We start from the raw sequence: 18,891 nt of genomic DNA on the forward strand, positions 1-18,891 counted from the left end.
TGTTGAGAATTCCACTCATTGATTCTAATTGCAAAGAGATCTGATGACTACAAAAAAATAAAAGAAAACTTAGTTCAGATAAAAGATGCTCTGCTTTCCGTATTTACATTTAAGGGTTCCACCCTCATTACGGCCTCCTTGCTTTCTCCCACCCCTCTTCTGCCCACCAGACACTGCGTGGACCTCAGTGCAACACAACGGCTCCCACTTGGTCAGGGTCAAAAGCTTGAGTGGAGAAAGCCCCCATCCAGTGTTCTTCAAGTACACGGCCAGCATGGACCAGCTCCAGACCATCATTGACTATGCGGACAACTGCCAGCAGGAGCTGACTTTCCACTGCAAGAAGTCAAGGCTTTCAACTCCCCAAGGTGAGTAATCAGAGTAATTAGACATCATGAGCTATTGTCCCCACAGGTCGCAATGGCTTGCCACAGATGCATGAGAATCTGTGCCTATAGCACCCAGGTCATAATCTGAGATACTTTTTCTTGGAGCAAAGACCAAAATCTTTGCCCAAAGCCATAAATGATCTGAAGTTCCCTCCCATCCCCAGACTCAACTGGGCAACTGAGCAGTAAAAGCCTCTTAAAGAGGCCCCTGGAGGCTCCGTCCTCATCTGCCATAAAAAGCAGGGACGTCTCAATCCTTTGGTATCTTGGGAAGCATTGCTAACAAAAACATGGCTTACTTATCTGGAGGTGATTATTTGGTGAGATCCTTTTTCCTACGCTGAGTGTGATTAGTGTCTTGGCTAATTATAAAGTAGGGAAAAATGTTGGCATCACCAGTTCTTTCACACATTAAGTTCTAGCAGTTTATTTTCCGTATCTTTTCTTCTTTTGAAAAATTTTATTTTTGATTTTCTATTTTCTTCCTTTGAAATACCTCATTTTGTTGGAATGTGCAGCCTGCCTGCGTGAAGCATGCAACTACTTGGTTTTCTGGAGGCTGGCCTGCCGCTCCTCTGATCCGGCATCTGGGGATTGGAATGAGTAGAGAGTGCTAGGCAGGTCCTCACAGTTCAGGCTTGTCACTCAGCAGCTATGGGACTTAGGAAATCATTTTTTCTGAGTCTTCAGGGCCAAGGCACTAATTCTGCTAGAGCCTAATTGCACCATCCTATAAATGGCATGAAGTAAATGCTGCTTATTTGCATCTCTCTGGTTTATTGAATCTATAGTTAGTGCTATAGCAGGTTTAGTGCTTACTGTTAGTTGCTAACTAGATTGCTAATTAGATCTATTGCCAAATAGATCACTGAACTAAAATTGTATGTTCCCAGAAGAATGAGAAAGCTGCCTCCAGGAGAGTATTGTTCATGGGTTCTCTAACCAGGGAAAACAGGCAAAGACAGAGTAGCCTTGAAACCAACCACTAACAAAGCCATAAAACCAAGCCACGCAGTGAACCCAGGAGCAAACTCATACACAGAAGCAGATGGTCTCGTCCAGAATCTGGACGTGACCCAGATTGCCAAAGGAGTCCCACCCGAGAGGCCAGTGTCTATTCACATGTGGTTACTCAATTGTTAGCCCTTCGATATAAATACGTAAAATAGCACCACCACCACCACCAACAGGTATGTAAATGCATATTTAATTGAGGCTAGGGGAAAAGATGGAAAGAGAAAAGACTTATAAACTTGATAAACACCTACTAAAGAAGCAAAATAAAGGACTTTATTAAATATACATGCACAAGTTATTTGCATTTCTTATATGCTGCTGCTGGAGAATTTTTAGCACAAATTTAATTTAAACAAATTCACTGCAGACCTACATATTTCCAGATGTGCTTAATTAAGGTTGAGATGAGGCAGGTAAATAGTGTAGCCTGATACACCTTAAAAGTTCGCACTAATTTGCTCGGTATTATCAATAGACACAAATGAGCAAGCAGAGCTTTGATGTTACACTTGTGTGGAAGGAGTGAAAACAACAAAGCCCGGGTCCCTCGTTGCTGCTGTTTTAGTTGCCAAGTCTTGTCTGACTCTTTGCAACCCCACAGACTGTAGCTCCCAGGCTCCGCTGTCCATGGGATTTCCCAGGCAGGAAGACTGGAGTGGGTTACCATTTCCTTCCCCAGGAGATCTTCCCAACCCAGGGGTCAAACCCGCATCTCCTGCGTTGCAAGCAGATTCTTTACACTGAACCTGGGTCCCTCATTAGATGGCTGCAATGTGAAAACAGCACAAGGGGACTGCAATGGGAAGCAAGTTGCTTAGGAATTTTATAGAACAGATTGGGGACCGTCAGTCAGAATTCAGCCTTATCTCAAGAATTTTCCACTCTCATGTTCTCAGAAGTTATCAGGAGCCCGAGTGGCGGTGGTAATCGAGAGGAGCTGTAACAAGCCTGGTTCCCAGAGCAGCGGCCCTCGTATTGGTTTTGATTTCCAAGAGGGCTGGGGAGGAGCAGTGGGCCTAGGATCTCGCTCAGATCCTAGAACATTTTTCCTTCAGCATCTTTAAGGTCTCTGTGTTACAGATAGTTTCAGGGATATGATTACAGGTGGCTAAAGAGGAAGTTGTGTGACTGTGTTGACTTTAGGAAACCATTCCATCACCGTACCGTGAATGCTTAAGGTCATTGAGGATGGTCGCAGTGGCTGGTGAGGACAGTGACCCACGGGCTAGAATAATTGAGAAAGTGGAGCTGTGAACCCTGGTCATTGATATCTTTCCTGTTCCTTTTCATTTCAGCCTCTAATACTTCTTCATGTTATTCCTAATGCTTTCCTATGCAAATTCTCTGGGTTACTCAAAGGAATTTTGAATAGAGCCACATACATTTTGTTCCTTTAAGAACCCTTAATGGTTCTCATTTTAGAGAGAAAAATGTAAACACAGTTGTGCATTTGCATATAATGATTTCTTTGCTCTTCAATCATTGAGAGAAGATGTTGAATAATTACATTTTTAAGGTGGAATTTTGAAAAATACCTATTAAATATTTATTAAATATTAAGCTGAAAAGATCTTCCACCTCCTAGAGATGTTTTCAACACATTTTAAAAAATGATGGTTGATATTGATTTCTTGGCTCACATCGCACCCACTGGGCCTGCAGCGCGTGGTAATGAGTGCAGTCTGTGTGTTTACAAGCTGGGAGGTTGTCAGCAGAAGCAAAAGTCTTATTGAATAGGGAGCCATAATGAGCAGTGGCGATTGTGAGTTAGGAAGAAGCTGCTACAGATTCTTGGTGGGGGCCTGGTGGGGACAACTTGTACAGATTTAACGTCCCTTCCGTTCCCTGCTCCCCGCCGCCCTGAATCTGTGTTTACCAGGGACCGTTTCCTCTCCACCTTGCTGTGCGCGCCACCTTCACTGAACATCCTCCTCCGCGTGCTCTGTAACCCCACACTGGGGCTTCGGCAGCGTCTGCAGCGTAAATAAGCAGTCTTGCAGAGCTGAGGCAGCCTCTGCTCCTGTCACTTACGCATTGCACTGGGGTGTGGGTTTTGCTGAAGATCCACTCTGTAGTTGTCTCGGATTTGTCCAAACCGAAGACTCACTCCAGGCATGAAGAAGGCTGACTAGTGCCATTTCTTTAGTTTCCAAACAGAGTAACCCATTTAGTATAAGTACGTATCCCTAAGAAACTTTAAAGATATGTTAGGAAGTGCCAGTGTTTTTAGCTAATACATAAAGTGAAAGAATTTTATATTTTGCATAACATGAAACATTTTAATGGCATTTTATTAATAGCATCTCAAACGGATTTTAGATTCAATGTATAAATTACTCTGGTTTCTATTTTGATGAAAAATCTTTCTTGAACATTATTTCTGCAGAAATGATGTAATTGGAGTCCTCAAGAGAAATATGTAAACATCATGCTTGAATGAGTTAGGGACAATTTGCTCATTTTCTGATAAAAGAAAAAAAAATGGTTAATGATATGACTTGACATTAAAGTATATATTTTTAAATAGTTGGGAGTCCTCCTAAAAATGATCCTATTGCAGAATTAAAATATAAAATATACTTCTAAAAGTCTCTCTATGCTTTAAATAAAGAGGAGCAAAGGAACTATTTTGGGGAGGCAGGTAGTGGGGGGCAAAGTAGGTGTCACCTTTCTCATGCTTGTCTTTCAGATGGAACCCCAGTGAGCTGGTGGGTTGGAAGAACCAATGAAACACACACTTACTGGGGAGGTTCTCAGCCTGATGCTCACAAATGTACTTGTGGATTAGAGGGCAACTGCATTGATTCTCAATATTACTGCAACTGTGATGCTGACCGGAATGAATGGTGATTTCCATATAATTTCCCTGTGCAAACTGTAATTTTTTTGTTGCTTAAACTATGTACCTTAGGCAGACATTGGAAATGACAGTACAATAAAGAGAATAAATTGAAGTATGCCCTAGCAACTTAAAAGTATAAGCTGTGATGTGTATATAGTGTCATTAATCAAAAGCCTAAAATGTTAGGTAGCTATTTTTGTTTACTGGTGAATAACTAAGCATGTCTGTTCTATTTTTCTACTAAGACAAAATAGGAATGAATGTTTCCCATTCACTAAAAGTGAAATATAAGACTTCTTAAAGTTAATTCGGTTAATAAGATGACCACCCCATGACTCACCTGGGATTATTTACTGACCTTCCTAAACTTCCAGCTGATTTCTCGAATGGCCACATAGGGGAAACCAGACAAGGCCTTGAGTCCATGAAAGAGAATACAGAGAACACAAAATTCTCCATGCAGCCGAAGGTCTCAGAAGGCTACAAACCCCAAAAAGTGAATGAGGACAGATCTTCTAGTGAGCACTCTGAGTAGAAAAAAAATTCTCCCTGAAAACGCATGTCTACAGACCTGCTCTCACACAGATTTGGTGCCCAAACTGACATGACTTGGACGGTCCTTAAGTTGGTTAACATGGCCACAGGTTGGCAGCACCAGTGGCTCGTCCTAAGGTTACGTGATATTCTCCCTGGAGACGCGCCGTCCGCTGCACACAGGTCTCACAGGATTCCCATGACAAAACGCTGCCAAACGTGGACTCACAATCCAGGGTTATACAGTGCCAGAGGACACGACCGAGAGGCAGAAGAGACCCCAAAGAGTAGAGCCAACGCCCAAACATCTCAGATCAAGGACATGCTAAAAACACAAGATAAAATAAACATGTGAGCTGCTCAAAAACCAGAACTAGAACTGAAACGTGAGAATCTTCCTGTTAACAAAGAAGACTGTGATTTGCAAAAGAACCAAATAGATGCTTAGAAATGAACGTATTGGCATATATATCAATACATATTAGAAATGAATACATTGTCATTAATAATGACAGTATTACTCAGTTTAAAACTTTTGGATCAGATATTAGTGGAAAAGGTGTGTAAATTAAACGACACACAAAATGAATGGAGAAAAACAAAATGGGACCTAGGAAAGTGGCGACATTGAAGAGTCATGTGAAGAAGATCGAACATGTGTGTGATTAAAGTTTCAGAAGAAAAGATTTGAGATATAATAACTAAAAAGAGGCAGTACTCAAACAGCTGAGAAATTTCCAGATTGAGGAAATATTAAAACACCAAGCTAAAAGTAAATAAATAAAAGTAAATCCATATCTAGACATCAATGGTGAAATCAAAGAACACTGAGAGAATGTTTAAAGGAGGAGAAAGGAAAGGAAGACTCTGAAAGGACAGACAGCCAGAGAGCTGACCTTCCCTGACCAGCCCAGAGCCCAGCCCACAGAGGTGGAGCATGCCCCTTAGAGGGCAGAAGTGAAATGCCTGTCAAACTCCCAGTGTTTACCAAGCTGATGTTTTAAGAAGTGCTATAAAATTAAGATCTAGACAAACAGCACTGGAGAAATTTACCAGCAGCAGACTCCATAAAAGGGATTTTTTTTTTTTAAAGCAAGCCATATTTTTTTAATCACAGGCCACTAAAAAGGTCTGTAGCATCTGTGAGATTTATTTAAACAGTTGCTAGGAAGAATTTGTTTTCTCAGTAAACACAGCAAACCTTAGACAAAGTTTTTTTGGTCGAGTCTTTGACAGTGTTAACATTAACACATGAGACCATTTGCTTCATTGTGATGGTCTCTAAGTTGACTGATTATACCAGCAACTCGTCAATCCATTAAGTATTGCAATGTTACCACACCTAAGCATTTTAAAACTTCATGATCCTGTTTCTGCTATTTTTTGAAATTAAGACTTAAAAAAAAAAAAATACCCTTATGTAACCAGGACTATTTTGGACAAAACAACTTAGTGTAGAACTCTGAACTTCTCCCCCTACAGCTTTTAAGATGAAATTACACAAAAGGGATTTTTTTTTTTTTTCACAAAAGGGATTTTTAAGAATGGTTTTCAGAATGAAAGAAAGTGATATTACAAGGAAGGTTTCAGAAGCAGGAAGAAATATTGAGGAAAAAAATTATAAACATAGAGGTGGAAAGCATGTACTGATAACATATGTATGTGTGAAGTTGAAACATAAGAAAGCAGTCAGATCCTATTAACAAAGATGATTGTGGTTTACAAAGGAACTAAAAGACTGCTTAGAAATAAAAATATTGTTGAAGTTTAAACTTGTTTTGTAAATATTTATTAGAATTAAATTGCTTAAAGTGTATATATTGAAATTTATGTAACCCTTAAAGAATTATTTCAATTCAGCAGAGGGAAGAAAGAAAAAAATGGGATTTTAAAAACTTAGTTAATTCGAAAGAAGATAGAACATGAGATTGAAAAAGAAGAGAAAGCAACAAGTCCGAGACAAAAATGTGTGAACAATCCTGCACAACGAAAGTGACAAAAATAACCATTTAGATCCAGATCTCATATTACATCTTGTTTGTATAAGTGGAAATATTGAAAGCAAGGAATTACCAGCTAAATATCACCAAGTCAGTAAATTTTAAAGGTTTTTTAGGTGGACTAAGATCACTCTTACTATGTAATGATACTTCTTAATTTCACCAGAGAAAATTAACAATCCTAAACATGTATGCTTCCAATAAAAATGACTAGAAATATGTATAGAAATAACTTTGACAGAACTGAAAGAAGAAATTCACAAATCAACCATGATAAGAATATCTGTTTGTAATTGGTAATCAAATGAACAAAAATTAGTAAGAACGTAGAATATTTTCAAATTAACAGCTTGATTTGTTGGGAACATAAAATTATAGAACACATAATTTTCTCAAGCACATATGGTGCATTTCTGCAAACTGATTTTCCCAATGTTCCATAAAGCAAAACTCAAAAACTTTTAGTGTAGTTGTTATCCTATGGACAGTTTCTCTGATAGCAATGCAATTAGGTTAGAAATGAATAATAGAAAGCTAAAAAAATATGTGAGTTAATTCAAAATGGCAATTGGAAAGACTGGAAACAAGGAAATAAAGATTATATTACTCATAGAAAATACGGTTGTCATCAAAGAAAACCTAGGAGAACAAACAGAAATATTATTGAAATTAATGAGAGCTTAGTAAGACTACTTACTGAATCGTAGAATAACTGAATTCTTATCAAGAATGTGTTATTATGAGAAAGTCCTATAAAAACCAGTTGCAAAAGCAACAAAATAGTAATGACTCTTGAAATAAAGGTAGCAAAAATATGCAAGACTTTGATTAAAAAAGACTTTATAAAACTTTATTATGAAAATCAAGAAGACCTAAATAAATGGAGACATCATACCACTGCCATGAATAGGAAATCTAAGCATCTCTCCTCCAAATAAATTTCTTGATTCCATTTAATTCCAAACAAATGCTAGACATTTGTTTATGATTTTTAAGTAGTGACAAAATGGTTGTAAAACTTATTTGGGGAAAGAATGGTGCATAAATAGCTAAGACGACTATGAAGATGAAAGCAAGGTGGGGAGACCAGCCCTACCAGACATGAGGAAGTCTTAGTGATCCCTCAGTAATTAACACAGCATGACTTTACCAAAAGGGTGAGCCAGTAGGACAGCAAACCCGATGAAGAGCGTGGAACTTGCCAAGTATGTGATTCTGGATGATGAAAACTATGCTGTCACCAGCCCCTCTTTCTCCCCAGTGACTGTAACACTTAAAGTTGACACAGTATTTCTCCCCTGCAACTTTCCCAACAACTCAGCCTTCTTAAAGCTCTATTATGCCTCAAAAATATCTAATGACAAACAAGAAACAGTAAGAATTTCTAAAGCATTAGACTCTCTGAAAAAAATGAATTTGGAAATTTTCTTACTGAATGTTTAAAACTGTTGTGAGAAATTTTTATGCCTAGAAATGCAATCTTTACAAATTTGGGGAAAAACTGAAAAGCAAGAAAAGTGAGATGTAATCGTAAGTTAGGCAGCTCTGAGTGAGTCCGGTGACCATAGTGTTGCCGAGTGGAGCCCAGCGGGCGGCTGAGCGTGAGCATGAGCTGCTGACCACGGGTTACAATATTTTGCATAAAGCATGGGCAACTGGGAATGATCTATACTAAAAAAGAATTTTGAAGTAAGAATTGTTTAAAATTTTCTCAGATTCAGGAAGGTACTTAATGATATTATCTACCTTAATGCATACTATTTGCATATGATTTTTTAAAGTTTGAAGTTTCTCAGTGAAGAACTAGTACACTTACATTTTCCCTCTAAGATATCTGCCAAAATAGCAGTCATAGGAATTAAAATACTTATTTGTAATGCTTACTGATATTTAATACCAGGAATTAATTTGGTGTGCTGTTCCTGTGTTTATAACAAAATAACTTTCCATCCTGATCGCCCTGTAATTCAGTGGCACCTTCTAGCTTGTGATCCCAGCAAAGCCGGGGGTTTTGTGTTTAGGGTGAAGCCTGTGTGCTTCTGTCGGTAGCAGTCACAGGGGCTTCCCCAGATAAAACCATGGGGCTTAATTCAGTCTGATTTTTGGAAGCAATTTGATTTTTAATATTTGTTTCTCAATTTTAGGGTGTTTAGTCCCTATTTTTCAGATCTTACCACATGCACTGCCAGTCACTGTGGTCAAATTTTTAAATAAAATAAAAATCTTAATAATTTAAAATTTTCCAACTTAAAAGAATATTTTGATGCCTAACAGCACTGGAATGATTAACTATTAAGTTAGGAAGATTTTTTTTTTTTTTTTGCAGCAAAGCTGTAAGGTGATCTGCACTATTTTTGATAATTCTTCAACTTATATAAATACATATATAATTTGGAACAATTACTATATATATATATATATATATATATGAGTGACTAGTGATTTTGTAACTGTTAAAAATGAAAACTTGCTAGGTTCTACACAGAACAATAGACAAACCAGTATTTGTCCATAAATTAGGAGTACATATGTAATTGAAGTATACAATGAAAAGTATGAACAGCTGACAGAAATCCTTCTACTTTGCCCAGAGAGGACGTTGGCAGAAACAGCTACTAACCACGTCCTCTGGCTTTTGTTCCAGTCATTACATTGTATTGAAACATAGATTTTAATATGTCCCCAAATAGTCACTTACATGGTGAATTTTAATATGTCCCCAAATAGTCACTTACATGATGAATTTTAATATGTCCCCAAATAGTCACTTACATGATGAATTTTAATATGTCCCCAAATAGTCACTTACATGATGATAGCATTGTTATTTCTATTATTTATAACATCCACTAGGTTTCTGGGGGACATTGACAATGGATTTTCTGTTCACTTCCCCAACACACAGGGCGGGACTAATAGAGGATGTGTAGTGTTTGTTGAATGAATGGATGGTGAAAATCATTGGCAAAACACTTTCTCGTGCATTAGCCCATTTATTAATTTAAAGAATACATTGTATCATATCTTCATCATGGTTTTGAATCAGTATTTTGTTTTGATTTGTTTTTAAATTTAAGGTTTCAACAAATAAGGAAATGCCACATAACCACAGTAGGAATTTCTGAAACTTTTAGTAAAAACAAACAAGGTCCAAAAATTGAAAACCTATTTCTTGTTAGTCAGATGGTTTTGGTTTTTGTCTTTTGCTTTTTTTTTCTTTTTTAAATCAAGGCAGACTGCTCTTGCGTCTGTAAATTTTACATTCCAGTATGACGCACTGGCTGAATTGCAAACAGCAATAAGCTGCTTAATTGCATTGAAATGTAATTTCATGTCTGTTCCTATGACCACAATTTTGGACCTGCCTGCTTTCTTCTCTATGGCCCTGTAGATGAACAAAGGTCTCTGTCCTCAGACGACCTCATTCAGTACACTAGTATGTTTGTAAGTGTTCGGATGAGCTGTTTGATTTCCCTCCTGTTACATGTTTACAAATTTAGCTTAATACCCCTTGAACTGCAATAAAATGCTTTTTCTTTTCTGTGCACTATTAAAGTGATGTTAAGGTGGTCGTGTCTGTTTTCTAGGACCAGCAGCACAGTAGTCCTTTCCCACAAGAGGCACCTGCCGGTCACTCAGGTTGCGATGAGCGGCGGAGGGCGGCCACAGCCTGGAGCGGCTTACGCCCTGGGCCCTCTGCTCTGCTCCGGGGACAGTGAGTAGCCGCGAGAGGAGCCGCCTGACCCTCGCCGATGCACTTCCGCGTTTTATGAGAACTCTAACTGCCTGGGTTCATAGAATCACTGTCTACACTGATAATCTGTACTTCGTTAGGAACGTATTAACCTATAAAATAAGTGTATGTTGCTAATATAATTGAGGAAAAAGTACTACCTCTGGATTATGTGTTTTTTATATAGCATTTAGGGCTTCCCAGGTGGCGCTGGTGGTAAAGAACCCACCGGCCAATGCAGGAGACGTAAGAGACGCGGGCTCGATCCTTGAGTTGGAAAGACCCCCTGGAAAAGGGCATGGCAATCCACTCCAGTACTCTTACCTGGAGGATTTTAATCCCATGGGCAGAGGAGCCTGGCGGCCTACAGTCCATAGGGTCGCAAAGAGTCAGACATGATTGAGGTGACCTGGTACACAGGCACGCATATAGAATCTACATCAGACTCTGCTGAAACACTCATGGAATCATTTGAAATAGCATGTAACTTGTTCAGCAAACATCCAATATGTACCTACTAAGTGTAAGACATTTTGCTGAGGGCTGAAATGCCTGAAATTGGTGAAATAATGAGAAAATGAGAGGACAGAATCCATCAAGTGTATCTATGCATTAATGCCTTCTGGTAGTTCTTAATATTTACACTGGAAGTCTTGATGCTCTTAACTCCACTTACCCCTCCAACTGCACCTTAATTTCTTTCACATCCTTCACTGCCCCCAAATAACTGAAATAAAATGAGTTCTATTTTTAATTTCCCTGCTTCTAGTCTTTCTTGAATGTAAGACATATTCTCCTTCATTACTCCTCAGAAGCTGGGTTTTCTAGGTCACGAATGAGAACGTGATATTGCTAAGTCCAATTCTTATTCTCTGATAAATATTTGAATTGACCTGTCAGCAGCTTTGGAATTCCCCCATGACCCCCTGTTCTTTGAGTCACTTTCTTTACTTGGTAGCCAGCATACCACAAAATTCTGTTTTTTCCCTTCTTTCCCTATCCTTTTTCTCTTGCCAGTGGGATAGTGTTGGGGCTCCCCAAGGCTCTATCGTCTGCCCTCTTTCCTGTCTGTCCTCCACTGGTGATCTTTGCCCGTTATCTCGTGGCTTTAAATCCTGCACAGACAGGATTCACGCAGCAGTTATCTCAGGACGCCGGAAAGCAAGCAGTAGCGGGGAACAGAAAGCAGAATTCACCACGCGCTTTCCTCCAGCGTCTCTTAGCCATGGGATCACAAAGGGAGAGAGTTCCAGGGGAAGTCTCTGGTCCTGACTGGAGGAGGGGACAAGGAGCTCCTGTCAGTAAGCACAGGAATCTCATCCCTCTCACCCTTATCTCTGTTTTCTGAGGTTCCAGTTCCCGGGCAACCCCATGGCAACAGTGGCAGAAACTGCTCAGGAGCATGCATGAGACGGAGCTCTGACGGGACAGCCCTGACGCCCCAACAGTGGCAGACTCATGTTACATGTTTTCCTTCTCTGTTCCCCCGTCACTTGACAATGGATGTAGCTACAGGAACAGAAGTAAATAGGAAAGCACAATAAAGCAGGCTAAATAGAGCCCTGGTTTTCTGGCTGTGAATGAAGAGAGCCCCAGGGAACTGGAAAGTATTGGAAGTGCACAGAGAGGAAAGAGTTCAAGAAAGTGATGTTTTCAGTTGTTTATGAAGTCCTGTGTTCACCTGCGAGCTTCACGTGCCTGAAACTGGTCCTAATTGTAGACCAAGAAGTTGAGAATGAGTGAAGACGCTACCACCCAGGACTCAGACTGGCCACCGTGTGGTGCAAAGGTGATGCAGATCTGAAAAGTACTGCAAAAACTCTGAAAACTGGACTGCCATAGGGGCCACGGACCACAGAGGGAAGGCTGAAATGTGTGGGCAGATCATAACCAGGCCAACAGGACTGGAAAATAAAAATATCAACATACTCCTTGAATTTCAACAAAACTCCCAGTTTGTTAACATAGTATTGTAAATATTTAAGAAATAATCCAAAATTATTAACATACAAAGAACCAGAAAAATCAGTTTGCATAAGAAAATGTAATCAATAGACAACCAATAACACAGAGGTTAAAATTAACTGATAAAGACTTTAGAACAACTATTACACAAAATTGTAATGAATAATAAGAAATGCTTTTGAAACAAATAGAAAAAGAGAATGTTTCAACAAAGAAATAGGCTATATAAAGGAAGCTAGAAGGACACTTTAGACCTGAGAAGTATGGCAATGGACTAAAAGATGCACTGGATGGCTTAAGTAGAAGGTTTGAGATGGAACAGCCAAGGGCCTTGAAGATAGATGAATAGAGATTATCCAATCTAAGCAAGAGAAAGAAAAAAAGATTAAAAGAGATGAATAGGGTCTCAGGGTCCTGTGGGTTAATAATAAAAAATATAATATTCATGTAATTGAATTTCCAGAAGAAGAGAGGAAAAGTGTTGGTCCTGAAAAAATATTTGAAAAGATAATGGCTGAAAACTTTCCAAGTTTGATAAAGGAGAGACTGGGAAGTTGAATGAATCTGAAACAAGATAAACTCAAAGAAATTCACATCTAGACATATTGTAAGCAAACTGATGAAAACTGAAGACAATGAGAAGAATTTTTTGAAAGCAGCCAGAGAGAATAATGATTCATTGCCTATAGGAAAACACCAATTCAGATGACAGTAAGTTTCTCATCAGAAATATGGAGGCCAGAAGGAAATGGCAAGATATTTCTATTTTGAAAGTATTGTCAATTGATAATTCTGTGTTCAGCAAAAAGATCCTTTAGGAATGAAGGTAAAACTTTTAAATATCTCCGATGAAAGAAAACCAAAAGCATTCATCGCCAGAAAGCATCCTTTAAAAGAATTTCTAAAGGAAGTTATTAGACAGGAAATGGTATCGGAAGGAAATTTGGAACTTCAGGGATAAAACAATCAGCATTAGAAATGGTAAATACCAGGGTAATTTAATAGATTATTTTCATATTGAGTTATTTTAAATGTATCTGAGGACTGAAAGCACAACACTATTTCATGGGGCTCTTATTTTATGTAGATGTAATACAAGTAGCAACAACATCAGCAGGAGTAGGTGAGGATCAAATTGTTTCCAAGGTTTTTACAAATCACTTAACGTGATTAAAATATAGATTTCAAGCAGACTGAGAAAGTTAAGTATATATATTGTAATCCCTAAAAGACCAATTAAAAATCTGCTACAGACAAATACAAATAGAATACAGGAAAGTATTTAAATAATCCAGAAGAAAGCAGAAAGGGGGAAGCAGAAGAACGAAACTAGGACAAATAGGAAAAAACAATGAAATGAAGAACTGACATATCAACATTTGTATTTAATGTACGTGGTCTAAATAAACTCATAAAAGACATTGTTATGACTCAACAGTATACTGTCTTTAAGAAGTTCAATTCAAATATAATGACATAATAAAATAAAATGATGGAGAAAGATATACACAAACACTGGAGTTTCTATATTAAAATTTTTACTTGAAAGCAAAGTAAATTAATAGATATAAAAAAGAACTAGAAGACCTAAGAATCTTAAATATGTATGCAAATAACTGAGCATCAAAATACATAAAGCAAAATTTGACAGGATGGAAAGGAGAAATAGAGAAATGCATAATTATAATTAGAGTCTAGTTCTCCTATCTCATTAATATATGGAACTAATAGAGGGGAAATTAGCAAGGATATAGAAGACCTGAATGACACCAGAAACCAACTGACGTTTATAGAATACTCTACAAACAGTAAAATACACATTCTTTTCAAATGCACATGAATCTTTAACCCAGAAACAGCATATTCTGTGTCATAAAACAAACCTTAGCAAATATTAAATAATTTAAATCATACAAAATGCATTCACCGACACGATCAAATTAAATTAGAAATAAATAAGAAAGATAGAAAGAAAATATCCAAACACTTAGAAATTAAACCTCAGATCCTTAAATAATACCCAAGTCAAGGACAAGGTCTCAGTAGATCTGATAATACATTTTTGAACTGAATGAAAATTGAAATACAAAATATCAAAATTTGTAGTATTAAATTTTGTTATAGCAGTGCTCAGAGGGATGTTTGTAGCAATAAATACTTATATTATTAAATAAGTACTTATATTATTAAAAAAGATCTCAGTTCAATAATGTAAGCTTTCACCAAAAGAAACTAGAAATAGAAGAGAAAAATAAACATAAAACAAGCAGAAAGAAGGAACTAATGAAGACAAGAATAGAAATCAATTAAATTAGAAGCAGAATAAATACTGATCTATAAAAAATAAAAGTGATTCTTTTTATACTCTTTTAAAATACTGATAAAATAGTTAAGCCTCTAACAGAACTACCCCAAAAAAGATAAAAATTATCAATATGGGAACTGAGTGTTGGGATAACACTACAGACACCCCCAACATCAAGAGCATAAAAAAGTACACTACAAACGTCTGAACAAGTATGACATCCGTCATATAAAACAGATGAAGTGGACCAGTTCCTTGAGAACCACTAACAACCAAAACTCACCCAAGATGAATGAGACCACTGGAATAGACATAATAGTGTTAATGGAATTGAATTAGTAATTAAAACCCTTAAAAAAACCAGACCAAGCTTGATTCACTGATGAATTCTACTCGAGAAATAATACCGTATCTATAAAATCTCTTTCAGAAAATAGAAGAGGAAATTCTTTCCAACATTTAAAGCAGAATGTTGTTCTGATACTGAAACTAGACAAAGGCAGTAAAAGAATGGTAACTGTTAACAACGTTATTACTAACCCAGATGCAAAGAATATCAACAAAACTGTAACAAATAACCCAGGAGTGTATATTTTTTTAAAGGCATCACTACCATCTGCAGTTTATCCAGGATGCGAGGCTGGTTCAGTACTTGGAAGTTGATCAATGTAATCTAACATGTTAACAGTCTAAGGAAGAAAAATCATGCCAGATGCTTTTTCTGTATCAATTAATATGAACACTATAATTTAAATTGATAAAATACCAAATTAAAAATTATAATTTATATCATAATAGCATTTATAATGAAGTTCTTAGCAAACTAGGTGTAAAAGAAAATTCTTCAGCCTAATAAGACAGTATCTATGCAGAAGTATCATAATTATTGGTAAAAAACTGGATGCTTTTCCCCTCAGGATGGGAACAAGATGAGGATAGCCAATCTCACCGCTTCTATTCAACAATATTTATCATTGTCTTAGCCAGGGCAATAATGTAAGAAAGAAAATAAGTGCATAAAGACTGGAAAGCCAGAAACAAAACTCTCTTTGCACATGCACACTTGATTGATTGGTTGGTTGTTTAGTCACTAAGGTGTATCCAACTTTTCTGTGACTCCGTGAACTGAAGCCTGCCAGTTTCCTCTATCTATGGGATGTTCCAAGCAAGCATACTGGAGTGGACTGCCATTTCCTTCTCTAAGGGATCTTCCCATCTCAGTGATTGAATCTACATCTGCATTGCAGGCAGATTCTTTACCACTGAGCCACCAGGGAAGCCTGCATATACAACTGCCTACATAGAAAATCTCAAGGAATGTACTACCCAAAACAGAAACAAAAACCTTATTAGGTCTTATAAGTGAACTCAACAAGATCTCAAGATGCAATGTCAACAACAGACAAATCAGTTATATATGCTAGCGATGTAAACTAGGAATCAAATTCTCTATAAGAGAATATATTTTCAGTATCACCAAAGAACATAAAATACTCAGGTATATGTTTAACAAAAACATGTATAAAATCTGTAAACCAAATAAATGACTAAATACTGAAGAATCAAAAAATCTGAATAAAGGAAGAGATATATTGTGTTCATGGATTGGAAGACTCAACATAAGAAAGATGTCAGTTGCCCCCAAGCTGAACACACTCTTCACCAAAGAGGACATAAGGTGGCAAATAGGCACATGAGAAGACGCCCAACATCATTATCTATTAGGGAAGGGAAATTAAAACCACAGTGAAATACTACTTTACATCAATTTGAATTGCTAAGATAAAAAAATATGTATACTAACAATGTAAAATGCTGGTAAAGATATAAAACAACTATATCTGTTACACATTGATCATGGGAATTAAAAATGGTATGATCACTCTGGAAAACTGTTTGGCAGTATCTTATGAAGTTAAACATATACTTACCATATGACCCAGGAATCATGCTCCTGGGAATTTACCCTAGAGAAATGAAAACATATGCTCACACAAAAGCGTTTCACAAATGTGTGTTCTTACGGTTGTGCTCAGCTGCCCGGTCGTGTCTGTCTCTTTGCAACTCCATGGACTACATAGCCCACCACCAGGCTCCTCTGTCCATGGAACTTTCCCGCAAGAATACTGGAGTGGGCTGCCATTTCCTACTCCAGGGGATCTTCCTGACCCAGGGATCAAGCCTATGTCTCCTGCATTGGCAGGCAGATTCTTTACCACTGTGCCACGGAAATTTTTAGAGCAGTTCTATTTGTAATTGACCAAATTTGGAAACAACTTTAGTGTTCTTAAATATGGATAAATAAACTATGGCACATTCATGTGATGGAATACTACAGAGCAGTGAAAAAATAATAGATGTTGACATGCGACATCTCAGACGAACCTCAGAGGCTTTTTGTTGTTGCATTCTGCTTGACTCCATTTATATTTTATTTGGGAAAGGTAAAACTGTAACACAGAGACTAGTTCATGACTGCCAGGCTGAAGGGCGGGTGGAGGGTATGACCATAAAGAAATAGCAAGAGGGAGTTGTTTAGGGTGATGGAACTGTTCTTTATTCTGATTTTGATGGTTACACAAATCCATGCCTGTGTTAAAATTCATATAAATGTAAAAGTCTGTAAACATTATATAACTGTAAAATCCTAAAAAGTCAATTTTACTCTGTGATAATTTAGTTTAAAAAAAGAACAACAACAACAAAAAACAGGCCTTTACCTAAGTGATTATCCATCCACTCACTTGCAGCCATGTCCAGATTCTTAAGCCTCAAAAGAATCACTGTTTAGACATTCATCTCATGGCCACATGTTCAGAAGACCTCCCACAAGAAGGCTTGTATGGATAACTAATGCGTTGAATGGATGAATAATGCCTTGAACAGTAAAAATGCTAGAAATATAAAAGGCAATTGTTACTTGTATTTTACTGCTGTTGTCATTGTCTTTTATTTTCTTTTTGTAAAAACAGATTCATTTTGGAATTCAGCTTCTTTCAATACTGAGACTTCATACCTTCATTTCCCCACGTTCCGAGGAGAGCTGAGTGCTGACGTATCTTTCTTTTTTAAGACCACAGCCTCTTCAGGGGTGTTTTTAGAGAACCTGGGAATCACAGACTTCATCAGGCTAGAGCTGCGCGGTGAGTTGTCCAGTCAGCACACATCCACTGCGGTACTCAGTGATTAACAATAACCTTGCTGGTGACCTAGCTCCTAACACACTGACATGCTTCCTTTGTCAGTTATGTTTTTTCTTAAACACTAAGTGGAAAGTGAAACAGTGATTCCTGCAACACACAACAGTCTGTACAGTTCCTTGTTGTCTTAATTCTATGTGCAAAAAGGGTATTAAACCAAACTGGTCAAATAACTTCTTACTAAATCACAACATTATGTGATTTAATTGACTAAACACATTCTTTACATATATGTAGACAAAACTTAATGTCTTGCTATCTGAAATTCACCTAGTGCTTTTAAAACTACATAAAGGTTTAAACCACCTTTAAATAAAATCACTTCTATGTATAAAGTTAGATAAAATAGTAGTTTTGTTTCTGTAGGTAAATATCTCTATTGTTAGGGCTGAGCAGGATGAACAGTAAACTCTGGGGAGAAATACGTTAAAATCAGCTTCACTTTTCTTTCTCCAGGATACAGGTTTATGCTCCATCCCAGCCCCTCCCCAACCAGCTCAGACTGGCATCTGTCTGCATCCCTGGCATGTCTTTTTCCATGAGGAGCATGTCATAGTACTTTTTTCAGACCTACTCAAGACTAAATTTTCTCTCCTGTAAGTGAACGCGGGCATGTCTCCTATTTTTACTTCCAGCCCCAACAGAAGTGGCCTTTTCCTTTGATGTGGGGAACGGGCCTCGTGAGGTCACGGTGCAGTCCCCCACTGCCTTTAATGACAACCGGTGGTACCACGTGAGGGCAGACCGCAACGTGAAAGAAGCGTCCCTCCAAGTGGGCCAGCACCCGCGCAAGACGCAGCCCGCGCCCGCTGCCGGGCACGCCCGCCTGCAGCTCAACAGCCAGCTTTTCGTGGGTGAGTGCTGCCGGCGGCTCCTAACTGCCGGCTCTGAGCGCAAAGACCCCGC

The 18,891-nt window shown here is 38.0% G+C and overlaps 1 protein-coding gene across 1 annotated transcript in view; it reads left to right on the forward strand.

Moving 5' to 3' along the window:
* The window catches only part of LOC122686232 (contactin-associated protein-like 3), a 226,773-nt gene that overhangs the window by 165,648 nt on the left and 42,234 nt on the right, over nucleotides 1–18,891 (forward strand). Inside the window, exons 13-17 of the mRNA XM_043891408.1 lie at nucleotides 171–368; nucleotides 4,096–4,252; nucleotides 10,370–10,497; nucleotides 17,758–17,928; nucleotides 18,621–18,839. Of these exons, the coding sequence (XP_043747343.1) occupies nucleotides 171–368; nucleotides 4,096–4,252; nucleotides 10,370–10,497; nucleotides 17,758–17,928; nucleotides 18,621–18,839 (873 nt within the window). The remainder of the gene's footprint in view (nucleotides 1–170; nucleotides 369–4,095; nucleotides 4,253–10,369; nucleotides 10,498–17,757; nucleotides 17,929–18,620; nucleotides 18,840–18,891) is intronic.

The sequence above is a fragment of the Cervus elaphus genome, chromosome 29 (assembly GCF_910594005.1).
Source record: "Cervus elaphus chromosome 29, mCerEla1.1, whole genome shotgun sequence".
NCBI lineage: Eukaryota > Metazoa > Chordata > Mammalia > Artiodactyla > Cervidae > Cervus > Cervus elaphus.